This window comes from Podarcis muralis, chromosome 3 (assembly GCF_964188315.1).
Source record: "Podarcis muralis chromosome 3, rPodMur119.hap1.1, whole genome shotgun sequence".
NCBI classification, from domain to species: domain Eukaryota; kingdom Metazoa; phylum Chordata; class Lepidosauria; order Squamata; family Lacertidae; genus Podarcis; species Podarcis muralis.
Genome location: NC_135657.1, coordinates 88,722,938 through 88,740,362, shown reverse-complemented (window position 1 = coordinate 88,740,362; position 17,425 = coordinate 88,722,938). Strand labels below are relative to the sequence as shown.

The 17,425-nt window shown below is 42.7% G+C and overlaps 1 protein-coding gene across 2 annotated transcripts in view; it reads right to left on the bottom strand.

Moving 5' to 3' along the window:
• Window positions 1-17,425, bottom strand: part of BMP5 (bone morphogenetic protein 5) — a 55,398-nt gene that overhangs the window by 13,570 nt on the left and 24,403 nt on the right. For both annotated transcript variants that reach the window (XM_028722619.2, XM_028722620.2), the window contains 2 exons: window positions 16,023-16,215; window positions 11,916-12,064 (listed from right to left, as the gene is read on the bottom strand). In XM_028722619.2, coding sequence (XP_028578452.2) covers window positions 11,916-12,064; window positions 16,023-16,215 — 342 coding nt within the window. The remainder of the gene's footprint in view (window positions 1-11,915; window positions 12,065-16,022; window positions 16,216-17,425) is intronic.

Genomic DNA, 17,425 nt, shown 5'->3' with positions numbered 1-17,425 from the left:
TGCTTCTCACAACCTAAATTTTCTGAATTTACAAAAGTGTTTTTTGTGTGAGAAGCAAAAGTGGGGGGGGGGGTGGTTGAACCTTCAAAACCAAAGTGAACTCCCTTTAAAATAATGTTTAATATTATTAAGTTTCCTGTCGGTTTCTTTTTAGATTTCAGCAGTGAGATGACTATTAAGATGCCACAAGCTAAGGTTTACTCAAGTCTTCAAGATATACAGAGATACTCTTAAAAATTAGTCTAAGCCCAAATACCCTTTGAACACAGAGGCAATTTATGTGACTCTCTATATCTGCTGTTTACTTGATCTTTTGAACAGCCAAGGTAAGCTGCGAGAAACAGTTTTCCCCACCCCTCACCATAGAATTATGGCTCAGCACTTCTATTTTTCTACATAAAAAAAACAATAAATAATCATTTATATTTCAAAAGGTTTGCTCGGCAGTAAACTCCCAATGACTACCATTCAACATAGCTCCACATAAGTAAATTTAGCATTATACAAGTTGATAATTCTGGAGAAAAAAGCATGTTACAATCATCAAAGCACTTAATTCAGAATTGCCCCATTGGTCTCAAAACTACTACAAAATTAGTGGTTTCATAACTGAAGGCGCAGCTTATTTATTATGGCCAGGATCCAAACAACCATGCAACTAGTTCCACGCACCCAAGGGAGTTTGGGGCTTGTGTTTTCTGAGCAGCAGACCCTCATGCCACATAGCAAGCCTCTTTCGAACCAGAGAGCCTTTCAAAAACAGTTTGTGATCATGAGCCTGCTATTCAAAGGGAAAATGTTCAACCGAATGGGGCTTGCCTGAGGCACCTGGGTGGGTCTAAAGTAGCCATCAGTGTCTATAAATCAGTCAGTGTGCGTAAGTCATCTGATTACGGAATGCTTGCTAATAATTTTAATCAAATTCAGCTGGCTCAGATAAAAATAATGCATGTAACATAGATCTGGGAAGCACATGCATTCACATGTACTACCGTTTTGGGATTCTAATTGACAAAAAAAACAACAACCCTATGTGTTTCGTTTGTAGATTTCCACTAGACAGTGTCCGAAAAAGCAGTCTGAAGAGTCCGCCCCACACATGGGAAGGCATATTTGAAGTGTGGAAAACAAGGGCCTTGTGTACAGGGGGGTGGATGAGTGTCTGGCACACAGCTCCATGCGCATTTTTGGTAGCGAAATTCCACAGGTAATGAAAATTCTTTCTTTCAAAAGCAACCCTGATCAAATTATCTCTTTTAAGAAACTCACCCCAAACTACTAGCTGTTTGAAAGATGCCAAAATTAATGTGTTTGGCCACAATGGCAGAAGATGACAGGTTATGCCCAAGAAACTTTAGAGCACAAGTCTATGTGTGTCTAGGCAAAAAATAAATTCCCACTGAGTTAAATAGGGTTCATTCTCAGGTAAATGAGTACAGGATTGCCTTATTTAACTAGCTTCTGCATTGATGGCTAAATCATGCGTGCATCACACTCTGAAATCAGTAGACCTAATTACCCAGTTTTACACTGAGTTGCCCTGGCCACTGTGGAGAGGAATATTGCAATTAATCACCCACTACAGAATTACATAAACTTTCCAAAACTTGTGATCGTGTTGCTAAAGTTCATATTGCTTTGGCTAAGCATAAAAAACAGCAACTTGTAATGATTACCTTAAATGCAAGGCAGGCATTATGGCTCTTAATTTTGTTTCTTTCCTGTCTAGATGCTAATGCAGATAACTCATTCTCACTCATCCACTTGCTCAAAAAAATTGCCCACCTCCTTACTTCTTTGGCTGCTGCTCTGACAGTGATCTGCTCTCCTCTTTCTCCTTCCCACCCTGATGCCTGGAATGCTGTGGCCGAGACAGTGCCATAGCATGGGTTGCCAGCAACCAGGGCCACACAGTGGCGGTGGATGGATGGGAAACAGATGGAGTACATATCCACATCACCCAGGAGATCACAGCACAGATATAAGAAAAGAAGTCATTCCGTAGCCTAGAGAGGTCACTTCCTGGTTCACATGGAGAAGTCATTCTCAACAGAGCCCAGTGACGGAAGCACACAGCTGTATTGAGGCAGCACAAGGTGCTGAAGTTTTGCAGCCCTAACAATTTTATGCCCGGGGCAATCACCGCTGTGCCCCCACCCAATGCTACACCACTGGGATGAGATGCAGTAAATGCTCTATGTGTTCTGGACAGCAACCCATATCTGGGGAGAGGGGGAGAGGCAGTGACATCCTCCCCCAGGCCGTGTTCTGACACCCGCCTGTCCCCTGCACTGCGAGGTCTGGGATTGTGTCATGCAGTTGTAAAATATGTTAGAACTTATTTACTTGTCCCAATAAGGCCATTTATAAACATGGGGTATGAATTTATTTATTTTCTCTTGATAAAAGGTAAAGGTAAAGGTACCCCTGCCCGTACGGGCCAGTCTTGACAGACTCTAGGGTTGTGCGCCCATCTCACTCAAGAGGCCGGGGGCCAGCGCTGTCCGCAGACACTTCCGGGTCACGTGGCCAGCATGACAAGCTGCATCTGGTGAGCCAGCGCAGCACACGGAAACGCCGTTTACCTTCCCGCCAGTAAGCGGTCCCTATTTATCTACTTGCACCCGGGGGTGCTTTCGAACTGCTAGGTTGGCAGGCGCTGGGACCGAGCAGCGGGAGCGCACCCCGCCGCGGGGATGCGAACCACCGACCTTTCGATCGGCAAGCCCTAGGCGCTGAGGCTTTTACCCACAGCGCCACCCACGTCCCTTTCTCTTGATAGGTGCACAAATTTATTCTAACTTCTGGGTGAAGAATGCCCTCTCAGTTTTGCAGCATCACCAACAAGACCACATTTTTGGCAACATTCTCAGAGGGTTCAGAAGGGGGACCACCAACTTCTCCTTCACAAACAAAGCATCTAGAATGGCACCACTTTATGATGTTGTGGCATTTCAACCAAGAGAAGGGGTAATGGGAAAGGAACATGGTGGCCTGGCTACCCACTAACTGCAAGTGCTCTGTGGTTTTAAGAAAAGATGCTGTCCACCCTCATCTTTACCGATAAGCTCCTCTGCCTTCCCAAATTTTAAAACTTTCACCATTCCGAAGGTTAATTTTTCTTCCCACTGTTGTCCACTCAAATCCCACTACAGTCAAACCTCTGTTCTCGGACAGCTCTGTTTTTTAACGTTTCGACTCCCGAACATCCGGCACGGCTTCTGCTTGAGTGCAAGAAGCTCTTGCAACCAATAGGAAGCCGCGCCTTGGTTGTCAAACAGTCTTCCGGAACAGATTACGTTCGACAACCAAGGTTTTACTGTACCTCTGAAAGGCTCAACACAGCTCTAATTATTTTTTAAGCTGTTGGCTTGACAGGCAAAATGAACTTTCTTTATCCATCTGATTCTAAAGAAAACCATAAGCTGCTATAAGGGGTTTTTGAATTGCAAATTACAAGTGCATTTGCATGGAAGGAAATTCCTTGTCATTTTTCACCAATACTTTCTACAACTTGAAGGTAGCTACAGCTTTTCAAAGTATTTGGCTAGCAAAAGAAAAAGGGGGGGAAAGGCCAAGCTGACACTACTAATTTAATTCCACTCCAAACCCAATTTCTTTCATTTAGTCTCGTTACACACTATATTTAATTTTGCCCATTGATGCGTAAAGAAAATACGTTTCGGGAATTTGCAAGGAAAACTCCCCACCTCAATCTGTAAATCTTTCTTCGGGGATTACAAAAGAGCTCAAACTGACATGCTGCTTCGGCCTTTGTAAGTCTGACGTTGCCCAAAGAAACCATTTTCATTGATGCATTAGCACAAATAATTATCATGCCAGAATAATCTTTTCATATAATCTTTGTTATGGAGTAATAAGAAACAGGAGGAAGGCAAGCAGTTCAGGGGAAGAGGAAAGGGATATGTCGGTGACCCAGGACCCAACCTTGGAGAGGCAGCAACGCAATTTCAAATGTTTCACATACCCCAACCCAAATGCTGGCTGCAGGAGGAGGGAAGGAAGGAGGCAACACATTTGAGACATGTCTCTAGGGCAGTGTTTCCCAAACTTTTTTGGGCAACGGCACACCTGTTTACTGAAAAAAAATCTCGCGGCACACCACCATTAAAGCCCCGCCCCGTGACGTCAGCGCGCAGCGTCACGCCGGGAGGGACGCACGAAAGTGAAAGTTTTTTCCCTCCCCCCTCAGTCCCTCGCTCGGAATTCAGCTTGTTTGGGGCATCGCTCCGGCTGCTCCCTCTCCCGCCGCGCAGGAGCGATGCCTCTCTCTGGCTCTCCCTCCGCGCAGTCTACGGAGACAAAGCGAGAAATGTAAGACTAAATCTAAGTGAATCAATAAGAAAGGAGGATATGATGGTATGTAAATTAGACGGGCAGGTTGAGATGACAGGAGGGGCTGGGATGGATGCGGCTCTGTAGGAGAGAGGGGCAACCCGGGCAGCGGCTGAGAAACCCGCTGCGTCCGCCGGTTTCCACTTATTCTGCCCCGCGTGGGGAAGAAGGCGGGAGGCCTGTGGCAGGAGCTCCGCCCCGAGGGTTGTCTTCTGCTGCGCCGGGTGAGAGGATCCGTCGCTAAGCCGGACACACGCACGCTCTTCTCCGCCCAGAGGTTCGGGAGCGCACGCAGCTCGGGCTCGGCTGAATCTCCCACCAAGCGCCTCCTGCTCGCCGCTGCTCTTGGCTCCAGCCTCCCTCGCTTTGCGCGCCGAGCGGCTCCTCGCCGCCGCCGCCCCGCCTCTCGCCGCCCGACTCGCCCGCCTCCCTCCAGGCATCTCGCGGCACACCAGCCGATGTCTCACGGCACACTCGTGTGCCGCGGAACACCGGTTGGGAAACACTGCTCTAGGGACATTGGATTGCTGGTGAATTCCAATGCAAGCTGGTCTTATCTGCACTGTCCAGAACCCACATATGGGTTGGAACTTGGTTATTCAGCATCTTTCACACACGTGGAATCATAGATTAGTAGAGTTGGAAGGGACCCCAAGGGCCATATAGTCCAGCCCTCTGAATGTTCCAACACAGTTCTCAACTATGAGAGAGAATTTAACAATTATACAGTGGTATCTTGGTTTACTAATTTAATCCGTTCCGGAAGTCTGTTCTTAAACCATGGCATGCTTTCCCATAGCAAAAGGGACTCAGTTTACAAATGGAACACACTCAACAGGAAGCGAAACATGTTCTGCTTCCAAGGCAAAGTTCACAAACCAAAACACCTACTTCCAGGTAGGCAGCGTTCTTAATCCAAGTTGTTCATAAACTAAGCTGCTCTTAAACCAAGGTACCACTGTAGTTAAAAATTTTGATAGAAAAACGTTTTAGAATTGCACAACTAGGGACTCAAATGCACATTTCAATGCAGAAACAGATGGATTCCCTCTCCTCAGCCTTCCGCAAGCCAGCTCCTCTACTGTGTGGCAGAAACCTGTTGCCCAGTTCCACACTGCCCCATCTTTTCCTCCACCTGAAATCTGCTTTGGAGGACAAAGAAATTGCATCACCAGCTGCTCCATCTCACCTTTCGTGGGGGAGGAGGGGAGAGATGCTGAGAACAAAGGGGCTGAGTGGGGAAGCTGGGAATGTGAGAGTGAAGGACCAGGAGGTGAAGGAAGCCTCCTCCCACCAACACTTTCCACCCCATTTGTTAAATATCACAGGCTATTAACTAGTTAGAAATATGTGTGGCTGCCACTGGGACTTCCATTCTCCTAACTGCTAAACCATGCAGAGAGTTGTTAGGAGACCGCTGGTCCCCTGACAGAGCTCATGTTCGCAGAATGGTTTAACAGTCAAACTCCCTTCTCAGTTGGGAACTCTGGGTATTGTAGCTCTGTGAAGGGAATAGGGACCTCCTAAGAACCCACAGCAACCTTAACAACCTACAGTTCCCAAGATTCTTTGAGGGAAGCCATGACTGTTTAAAGTGGTATAGTACTTTAAAAAATGTATAGTGCAGATGGGCACCACGGTGGGATGTACGTATAGGTGTAAGCTGTGCTATGCAACCTGTCTACCAAAAAGGGTGGGGATAGATCATGGTGGGGAAGTTATATGGGCCTTTACACCTCGTCTCATACTATTTCCTACATGGGATTAGTGTCAGGGGTGCATAAACAAAAGGCTCATTTCTCCTTCCCACCGCTTATAGTGAATGGGAACCCATCTTTAAAATTCATTTGTTTGGCATTAAAAATGAAAGTCAAAAGAGCTACATTCTTAAGACTGAACTGTAGCCAAATGGTTTAAAAAAATAAAAATCCCTCTCATGGCTAAGGTTAGAATTAGTAGAATTAATTTGACAGAGTTGCTTTGGGGTTTATCTGTACATGCTGAAAATGATATCTGAAAAGCACTTTAAGGCAAACCTCTTGAAAGATTTATGAATATTTCAGGGGAATGTTTTACACATTCTTTCAGTGCGGCCTGACAGATTATTTAAAAAAGAGAAAAATGTTGTAATCATTGTAGAAAATGTGCTCATGAAATACTTGACCCACCATTCCAATTTAATACGGTTCCAGCTCTGAATGGTGTGTAGGAGTACTGCTTTTTATCCCAGTTTGACTCGTTTGTAATGATCACAAAAAAGATGATAGCATGGAAAGTAAACAGAGATCCTTAATAAATGACTTCATTAAAGGAACAAAAAGGACAGTGGTTTTTCAAACAAATGTACCTCTTTTTATCTAAACGACAATTATCTTCTGTATTAAAGTGATTCTGTATCAGCCCAGTCTCCCATTGATCACACTAACACTTTCTGATGTGTATTAAAGCAAGCCAAAAATGTCCTTGATCATTTGTTACACTGAATAATTAGAGTTGTGTTCTATGCTATACATCAGTGGAGCCCAGAAGCATCTGAATCATGTCCCAAAATGTTTACAATCTCTTTTATACACTGAATAAGATGTATATTCAGCAGGGCTGCAGAGAAAATTTGCTATTTATAATAAATGGGAAATACACAATGCAAACTTGATGGGCTACTGTGAATAGACTCCACAGGGGAAAACACACACACACACACACACACACACACACACACACACACACACACACACACACACTGGTATTTAAGAAACTATTGCAAACAAGAGATTGATTAATTAATAGCACTCAGGAAGAGGCTTGCATAAATAGAAAACCCAGAAATAAAACAGAACAAGGCCTAGACGCCAGAATGTACAATGTGCTGTATAGCATTTCAATTACTTTGTGTGATAAGCATCAAATGAGAGGGGGCAAAAACAAAACTGAAAACTCACAACAACAGCATTCCCTTGGGACAATTCTTACACTGTGAAACTCTCAGATTAGATGCCTCCCAAATTAGATGATTGAAATCTGTAATCAGATCTCCTGTTACTTTAAATGTTTGGAGAGAGAGAGAGAGAGAGAGAGAGAGAGAGAGACTGGGACCGAGACTGATAAAATAAATACAGCTATGGGAAGGAAGATCTGTCCCCCACCCCCACCGATTTCCTAGTGAAAAATTCTCCTCTTAAAGTTGTTATTTGTCCCTGCAGGGAACACCTACAGATCAAACAGCACCTTCAGGAAGGAAAAGTGATTTTCATCAAGAAAAATGGTGAGTAGAGGAGACAGACTAACCACCTGCCCCAGTGGTCCCACAGTGGCTTTTAACAAGAAATCAAAGAGATGGTGATCCAATCACATATCTCCATTGACTCATCTACCTTTAGCCTCACCCATTAAAACTAACCCATTAGCTAGCACTGGAATGGATTAAGCCAATGGTCCCTAAACTTTTCTTTCCCACTTGAAAATTGCTAAGGATCTTGGCAGATAACTCAATGATTTTTCTGCCTGTTGCAGGAACTGTAACACACGGTGCTAAATCCTGTATGGTTTTTAATTTCCTTTTTGCAGACATGCCATGAATGAAGGAACATAGTTTGGGAATCCCTGGACTGATCCACATCTTCATAAAGCTTACAGCTCTAGACTTAAAAACAAACGTAATATTTCAATGAATTTCATCCTACTTATGGAACCGACCTGGACCCTGTGATCATCATCTGAAGCCCTTCTTCATGTGCCTTCTCCACAAAAGGTCTGGATAGTGGCAACACTAGAGTGGGCCTTTTCTGTGGTGGCTCCCCACTTGTGTAATGCTCTCCCCAGGGAGGTTCACCTGGCACCTTCATTACACATCTTCAGGCACCAGGCAAAAAACTTTTCTCTGTAATCAAGCCATGGGCTGATTAAAATTCTATGGACTTTAAAATGTGCTTGTGGGAGAGGGAAAACTGGTTTGTTTTTGTTTTATTATGTATTTTGTGTTCTCATTTTGTATTTTCATGTTGTGAACCGCCCTGTGATCTTTGGATGAAGACCTCTATACAAATTTAATAAATAATAATAATAATGCATATTGCTTTTCAGCAGAAGCATGTTGTTTCCTTACAACCTCAAAAAAATGTAAACCACAAAAGCAGACTTCAGTTTCTTTTGTTATATTTTATGTATCAAAACACATAAACTTCAAGGTACCCAGTGGATTATTGGAAAGAGATAGGCAAACATTAGAAGGGAGAATTAAAACAACAACAACATGATCTTCTCTTAATTTACTGCAGCCCTGGGCAAACTAAATTGTATGTTGACAGCTTCCATATGTGTTTTGTTGCTCTTTGGACCTACAATTCAATATAAAATGTGGTTTTAGCAGAAAATCAGCTACATTTCATTCAGAAATGATGCTTATGATACAAAATATCATTTTTTAAAAATGGATTCCAATGCCATGTGGCCTTTTGTACTTTTCTCAGCATTATCGGGGGGAGAAACATGAACTATAACAACCAGACATTTTCCCATAGAATAGATGTTCTCAATATATGGTTATTTCATACCACATATTTTTCTTTCCTGCTCCTAGTATAACAAAGGATTTACAGTTAAGAGCCACAATCCCAAAGGAAAGCCAAAAGGAATTTGTTTTAATTCAACAAGACTTAAGGACCAAAGCTCACAGCAAAAGTGATGGGGCTGAAATCTAGGTTACACAGACAATGTTGCAACTGGGAGAGGCAGTCCCTGGCTTTTGTCAACAGTATGAGACAAGTTAACCAGTGATCTGGGTGTGTGGTAAAGCCTACATTCAGGGCAGAGTGCATGCCTATTTGCATACTAGATCATGTCAACCCATGTTTCTCTGTGCTCAAAAGACTGCAAAAACTAGCACCAAAAGCCCTCCACAGCACCACATCAGATATATTTCAGTGGAACCTGCTTCTGTTTCCCTTTTGCATGAATGGACACTTCAATTGCTTGAAATTTCATTTAAAGATTAGGTAAAACTGATGGAATGTTGTTGTTGTTTTTCCAAAGGCCCTTTCACAGGACCAGTGTACCTGTGGTGGCTCACAAAAATGCCTGTCTGGTTCAGCTTCTTGTCAGTTGCCTGGGGTCACCGGCCACAACAGGATCAATCTATTTCCATACGTGAGTTTTAATTACCTTTTCTGATCATGTTATAAAGCACATTAACCTGCTCAGAGGTTTTTAAGCAGCAAGCACAGGCCCAATTGCTGTGTGCGTTGGACCAAAGTCAACAGTACATTTTTTTTCTCTTTACTGAGGTTTTCTTCTGTCTATTAATTTGAACCGTCAGGATTTCCAATGGTAGCACCAAAACCAAAAATAGAGTTTTCAGTTTGTGTTCTGGCAATGCAATCATTTGACTCCTTTGGTAGTATCTATACTAACATATTATACTGACCTTATTCCTAGCTAGCCTATTGGAGTTTATTTGGGCTTTGAGCCATTACCTTTCTTTGTAATTGATTAATTAGGGTTGCCGTATTTCAAGAAGTGAACTTTCTTTTTGGCAAGGAGAAGTTTTTGAGAAATTTTTTAAAGGAAATTCACCAAATTCTGCACTTCTGACATTTAAGTGATTTGCGCCCGGACACCGTTTCTGACGGCCAAATCCTGGCTATGTCCATAAAACTCCAGACATATTGCAAACCTAAAATAATACTTAGATCGTATAAGCAAAGGGTCCCCGTTTACATGAATTCAGTTGCACTGCCAAGTGCAAGTGCATGTCTGAATTGCAGCAAAAGTAGCACATTCTGCATGTGTTCCCTGCATCAGTGAAAACACCATGACTTGCAATGTTGTACTCAGTGCTATTTTTCTATATTAAAAAAAAAAGGTGCTGGAGCTCACTATGAACGCCTCCCTTATAATGGCAATGATGCCTATCTGAGAAGTACTGCAACTGAGTTCCATCAAGTTCAGGATTTAAAAAGCTGTGGTTGTACTGGTGAAAGAGCCACTGAATTTTGTTCGCTGTCTCCGAGGCTACTGTAATATCTTTTATCCAATATATTATGTGCCAATGAACTGCTGGGTTAGACGACAAAACAACCACCAGGATGGGAAAATTGGTCGTTTTGTTTTCTCTCTATTTCCCATTTTTTCCAGCCTTAAGTTCAGTTTTCCAAGGTTCCACATCAGCTTATGATTAAAAAACAAAAAAGTCTTCACAAAAATTGATTAGCATTTTTTTCTGCATTTCTAATATACACATTTTCTATCCAATTTTGTCATCCAGATATATAGATTGCAACACTCTCTGATACTCTGTTTCCCTAAGAAGAAGAGTTTGGATTTGATATCCTGCTTTATTGCTACCCTAAGGAGTCTCAAAGCAGCTAACAATCTCCTTTCCCTTCCTCCCCCACAACAAACACTCTGTGAGGTGAGTGGGGCTGAGAGACTTCAGAGAAGTGTGACTAGCCCAAGGTCACCCAGCAGCTGCATGTGGAGGAGCGGGGAAGCGAACCCAGTTCACCAGATTATGAGACTACCGCTCTTAACCACTACACCACACTGGCTCTCTAACCCCAATGCCGAGGGTGTTGTCAGGTCATTTCTTCTAACGCATTGCCTCTTTAATTATACATTTATTTTTTATTCCACCCTTTCGCCCAAAGGAGTCCAGGGTGGCAAATTGTAGGCAAATTTCAAACAATGCTTGCAGAGCTTACATCAGTAAGTGAAATAAATGCAGTATTTCCCCATTACCAGAAGAATCAGTCCAGCTTACTTCGGCTATTAAGAGCTCTGTGTGCATTTCTGTTATTCCCAATCAGCCCTCCCTCCTTGCACATTGCAGGTTGCTCATGATCTGGACCAAGAGGAAGCGCGAGAGAGAAAGTTGCTGTTAAGCCCAGTAGGGCTTCCTTGTCATGTGGCCATTGGACGTTCACATGGAGGATTGTAATATAATCACAGGGCAAGAGAGTATACAGTCCATAAAATTTGTATAATTCATGGACCTTATGCAGCATAGATATCTACTCTGGTATCTGATATCTACTCTACCAGGTAAATATAGTATAGTTCATAAGGGAGTCAGTAACTGGAAGCCCCAGTATAAAACCTGGCTTTCTAATAGTTGCAGTCTTCCCCATCCCCTGCCCCAAGAAAGAGAGCAAAGAGATCTGTGGAAGGAGGCCTGATGATGGAAATGAAACTTGCTATCTAGCTGCTGTGCAGGAGTCAGAGGTTCAAGGATAGGTCTTGTCCCTCCAGCACCTTAGAGTGGCCACCCAACAAAATCAGTGGCTGGCTTGGGATCTATGCTACATATAAAACCAGCTTCATAACACCACTGTCAGTCATCACCAGAAATGTGCTGCTTTGGCACAGTAATACATGATGCAAAGGATCTGTATGGTAAGTGGTTACACATGTCAGATTCCCACGTGGAGTCACATGAATTATGTTTACAGAGTCTTTCACACATTCTAAAATGTAGAGCATCCCACAAGTGCGTAAACGACAGGAAAACCACCAAAAAATGAAAGAAAAATATCTATTTTGGAATGAGGTATGTAAATGTAGCTTACCATCCATCATTTCTGCACAGAGCTGCAATCCTAAATTATTCTGTGGATTAATCACCCAGTGATTGCTGGTCACGGTGATGTCAAACACAAGCCAGCCAACGTCAAACGCTTGAGCCCGTCTTGTATCTAACAGAAACAGGTCTGCGTCCCTAGTTTAGAAAATAAAGAGATAACATTTAGAAATTAAAAGTAAATTATGTCTTGGATTTAGTCTTTGCTTCTGCCAGTAAAGCGTTTGCCCTGGCGTTGCAACAGCAATGCTGAAAATGGGTGCATGACAACACTGACATTTCTTTTGGAAATAAAGGCTGTGGTCCACAAACCAGAGAACTTCAATCTTAGTTGTCGTCGGTGATTCATAAACACTCTTCATTTCTCTTAAGGGTAATCTTTTCTGTATTGTGTCTGTTAGCTGCGTTCTGCGAGTTCCATGTAATATATATGCAATGAAGAATTCCAGTGTGTACATGAAACATCTATCTTTGATCGAGCAGAGGCTTCTATCAGTGAAATGGAGGCAATTTTCTCACTCCTTCTGCATTTCCACACATGTCCCCTCCCTCATCAGTTCCATGATTATTGAGGGATCCTTCAGAACCATATGCAGGTGGAGGGATGAATCAATCAAACTTGCCTCCTTCCCTGTTACACTGCTGGAAACCTCTGCTGGATCAAGGAGCCTTCTGTCGGTGCGCAAAGGATGTCATTGGACACAATCCATAGAAAATAACAGAAAAGCCCTGCACGCATCAGGCTTTTGAACATGCCAATGGTATTTTGAGCAGTTCCCCCCTCCCAATGATTATTAGGAGAAAAGTTATATATTTATTTGGTTTACTGTGGGGTCCAATGAAAACCACACTGAAAATCAGGTCAATTAATCTAGATAGGACTTGTAGACATTAGGGCCTCAACAGCAAAATCTTTTCCAAACTCGGTCAGTAGTTTAGATGTTTTAGCTCTATAGCTCACAGATATTTCTGGAAACACCAAACCTAAAGATCATCACTTCGCCCACTTCTTACTAATGGAATATTTGCATTAAAAATTACTTATGGTGAGGAGCGTGGATGTGGCAAATCTAATCTTAAAAGTTCATTCATGGCTTAATATGCCCAACAAGCTATTCCACTCACACAAAAAGTCTTATACAGTGTATAGATTAAGAAAGTAAATGTAGCTCTTGGTTCTGTAAAAATAAATAAGAGTTGAGCCATATAGTATATCCCTTGTTGCAGTTAAATTAAACTTGGCTTGTCGTATTCATATTTCAGGGCAATGTGTGTTTTTCAAAACTAGCCATTTAAATTGTGCATGTAATTCCTACATTTGCTCATCCATAACGGTTAACTTAACTAATCATTTACATGATGAAATTGGAAAATTGGATACCTGTGAATTTTCCTTCTGGCACCCTCCCTGGGCAGCAGTACAACAGATGGGTTGTTCAAGCTTCCAACCACTAGGAGAAAAAGACTCCAGGTAGAGGCTGAAAACAGACATGCTGGTATTAGGAACCACGGCTCTGTTTTGAATCCAGATCTATATAACCTATTTTTCCAAACTTGCCAGGCTGTGTGGGTATGATGTAAAAGGCACTTGCTGGGCTCACATGGACTTTGTCCAGGGCTTAAATGAAACTACACACTGTGCAGAGGTACAAAAGAATAAGTGTTAAGAGCTGGGTTGAACTTTCCCCTTCATACTTCACAGAAAGCCTAGCATCCCCTTCTAAAGGGCAAATGAAATGCCATAGCACCAGCTTCTATTTATTCCCACAATTATGCACAGAAGCTTTAAGTTCTGAGCACACACCCCTAGGGGAAAAATGCAAAGTTCTGTGGTGATTTAGGCCTATTTTTTTAATGAGGTGAGAAACCTGTGCTTGGGCTATACCTCCTCAGGCTGCAGATTGGAGGAGGGGTGTCACATGCTCCTCATAAACACCTAGCATCTCAAGCTTCTAGCCTAGCCATCCCATAAACATGCTTGTTTTCTAAGTGCAGGGAGCATTTCTGTGTGAAGTATTAAATAATGTGTGCCCTCCTTCAACTACTGTTAGAAGCGGTACAGTTCAGTTACCACCTCAGTGAGGGTTCAAGTTCCACATGATGCCACAATCTCCTGATTGATTTTGTTTTATGTATGCATGTATTTTTACTAGATTTCTGGCTGCACAGGGTGAAGAGTGCTTAGTCCTTTCTCGTGCATAGTCATTTCTGGAGGTAGTTCTAGTGATCAGACTCACCCTTCTAAAGTTGTATTGCCATCCATGAGGTGGGGATGGATCATTTTGGGTACCTGCATTCACATGCATGCAGGCACACACAAACACACACACACTTGGGAAAGTATAGCTCAGTTTATTCACCCAGTGCACTCCTGCTCCTAGTTTGGGAACTGGTGTCCACACAAGGTTAGCCATGGTCCCTATCTATCCTGTAGTGTCCTGTAGAATGACCTAGCTGTGTTTTAAGCCTGTAATATATACACATCCCATGTTGGTGGTAATTGTGATTTTTAAAAGGGCATATGAGGAAAGAGATACTCCTTCCTCCATTGCCACTCCTGGAATAAAATTTGCCACTCCCAACAAGCATGCCGAGTTGCTGACCCCAACATACTACAACAAATATGAAAATGCTGAGGAGAATCATAACAATCTGAGGAAAAGGCTACTTCATTAACATGAAAACACTGCCATGATCCAAGAAATGCCAGTGACAGGTGGGATGGAAATCTGTCCAGGTAAGGGATCTTAAAAGGAAAATTCACAGGTAATACCTTTTTTTAAAAAATTTTTCCATTCATATGTATATTTACTATTCCAGATGAACATGAAGAATGGCATGGCCCTTTGGCAGACAAGAGTCAGAGTATGACTTACAGAACAGAACTGAATATTTATGTTGAGTTGCTGATGTTGACAGTTCCAGTTAATATAATAAGTAATGCTCAGATATATTGTGAATAGGTTGCACAGCCACTGTACCCATATAAGCAGGATTCTGTAAGCAGAAGTTTCCTGAGATAGTCTGCACCAGCAAGGATCAAAATGTGACAAATGTGTTATCTGATTTGCCTTTGAGTCAAATTGCCAGCAGCTATCTCCTAGCAATGAAACGAGCCTTGTCAGTGGTTTACGTTGAAATGATGCCAGGTCATGATCTAGGGTTCTGATGTCTTACAGAGGTCGGTCACATACCACTATGAAATTCTAAAGCAAAACATGATTCAGGAGGAAAGGGCAACCCTTCATTTCCACCCTGGTTTACTTGCCTCATGCAGCACAATCCTATGTATGTTTAGTTAGAATTAAGTCCCACTGTGTTCAGGGGAATGTAATCCCTAGTTTGTGTGCTTAGGATTTACGGAATGGAAGTATTCCTCTGCTGGAATGTGTGCAGATAAATAAACACAACCGAAATTCTGACACTTAGGCTGCAATTCTAACCACACTTACCTGTGAGTAAGTACCACTAAGCATAGAAGAACTTGCTCAGGAGTAAACATAGTAGGGATAGGGAATGAATTGGATTCAGTTCACATTGAAAGGCAAACCTAACCAATTTTCACTTTCTGAAACAATACAGAAACTGAAATATAGCCACTGCTCTAAATTCACACTTAGCAGAATTTTGCAATGAAGTTCTCCAGCTGAATAATGTGTGTTAAATAAAAATGCATATAGTGGTTAAACCAGCATTATGTTAGAGAAAAGGATAAAAATGTGTATATTACATCAGGCAAAATTATATATAAAATGAGGGGAGAGGTTCACCATGAGGCAGGGTTTAGAATTTAGATGGTATGCTAAGTCAAACGTTGGCTTGGATCAGTGCAGCGCAGGAGCAAAAATAGCCACTGGATTCCCTGTACTGCTTATCACATTGTCTATATGCCAATAAAGGTTTGAGATTGAAGTGGGGGAAGTTACACTTGTTTTCAGGAGCTCACACATTCATGAGGTCCTCATAAGCCATAGTTTGGCTTTCCATGTCATCTGAAGCAGGACACTGCCTCACTTGCATACATCCCAGGCGCATAGAGAAGAGATTCAGCTCTCTTGTTGCTACAAATGGAAAAATAATTTGAAAAAGAAGGCACCTGTTTGGATACTCCTTGATTATCTGATAAATGCTAATCTTAATGGTTTCATTTTCAAATCGACTGTAACTTCGATCCTTGTAAATCCGGAATTCAGCTGCCGTCACTGCTTCTCCGTGAGGAATCTGAGTCAAGTCAAATCGAAATTCTTTGTAATGCCTTCGTTGGTGGGAAAAGTCCTTGTCCCTTTCAACTGTGAAAATGAAACAATGAAAAAAAATGCATATCCCATGGTTAATTCAGGATTCATTGTACATTCTTTAAAACATAAACAAAGAGGGCAACGGGAAATTAGACTAACAGCCAAACCACAACTCCTGAATTATACAAGTCAAGTGTCGTTAGGTCAAAGAGGAAAGCCCATGGAGGAAAGCCCATTCAACATTTCAGCAGGCAGAAAGCTGAAGAGAGATCGAGAAATATGACAAAAATAAAGGTACCCCTGCCCGTACGGGCCAGTCTTGACAGACTCTAGGGTTGTGCGCTCATCTCACTTAAGAGGCCGGGAGCCAGCGCTGTCCGCAGACACTTCCGGGTCATGTGGCCAGCGTGATGAAGCTGCTCTGGTGAACCGGCACCAGAGCAGCGCACGGAAACGCCGTTTACCTTCCTGCCAGAGTGGTACCTATTTATTTACTTGCACTTTGATGTGCTTTCGAACTGCTAGGTGGCAGGAGCTGGGACCGAACGACAGGAGCTCACCCCACCGCAGGGATTCGAACCGCTGACCATGCGATCGGCAAGTCCTAGGCACTGAGGTTTTACCCACAGCGCCACCCACGTCCCATGACAAAAATATATGGCCTAAAAATGTGGGGAAAATAAAAAGTTGCTGAAGAACTAAGGCATTGAGTTTGGTTTTGCTCTGTATACTTGTAGGAATTATTTGTTGATTATCTTGGTGTGTATTACTGAAGGCAGCATCTGAGAATGAAGAAAAGAAGAAGCCAGCTAAGTCATAATTCTATAACAGGGCAAAGGACTAATTTACACCCAGATGTGCATTTGCATTGACTGAGTGTGTAGGAGAAGTCTGTTCTCATGGGGATTTGCTTGGCTGGACCAGGATGCCTGACTCCAGATTAGCAGAGCAATCCAAAGGGTATGAAGCCAGTGGAACTTAATGCTGGTTTTAAGTTAAGCTGGTGTAAATTCCCCCTATTCCAGATGCCATTCAGAAGTGTGACTACTGCCACCTGAGCCTGGTAAAAGGGAAACAAACATTTAAAACAGTTTTATTGTACCCTCTTTTTACCAACATATATTCCACCAGGTTCCCAGGTCATGTCATGTGACTGAGATGAAAGAGGTTTGGAATAGGTGTAAGACTGTTCTTGTCCCATCTCATCCCTGCCATGTCCCTGGAACGCCTTTGGGGGAACTTACACCAGAGTAGGTTCCGC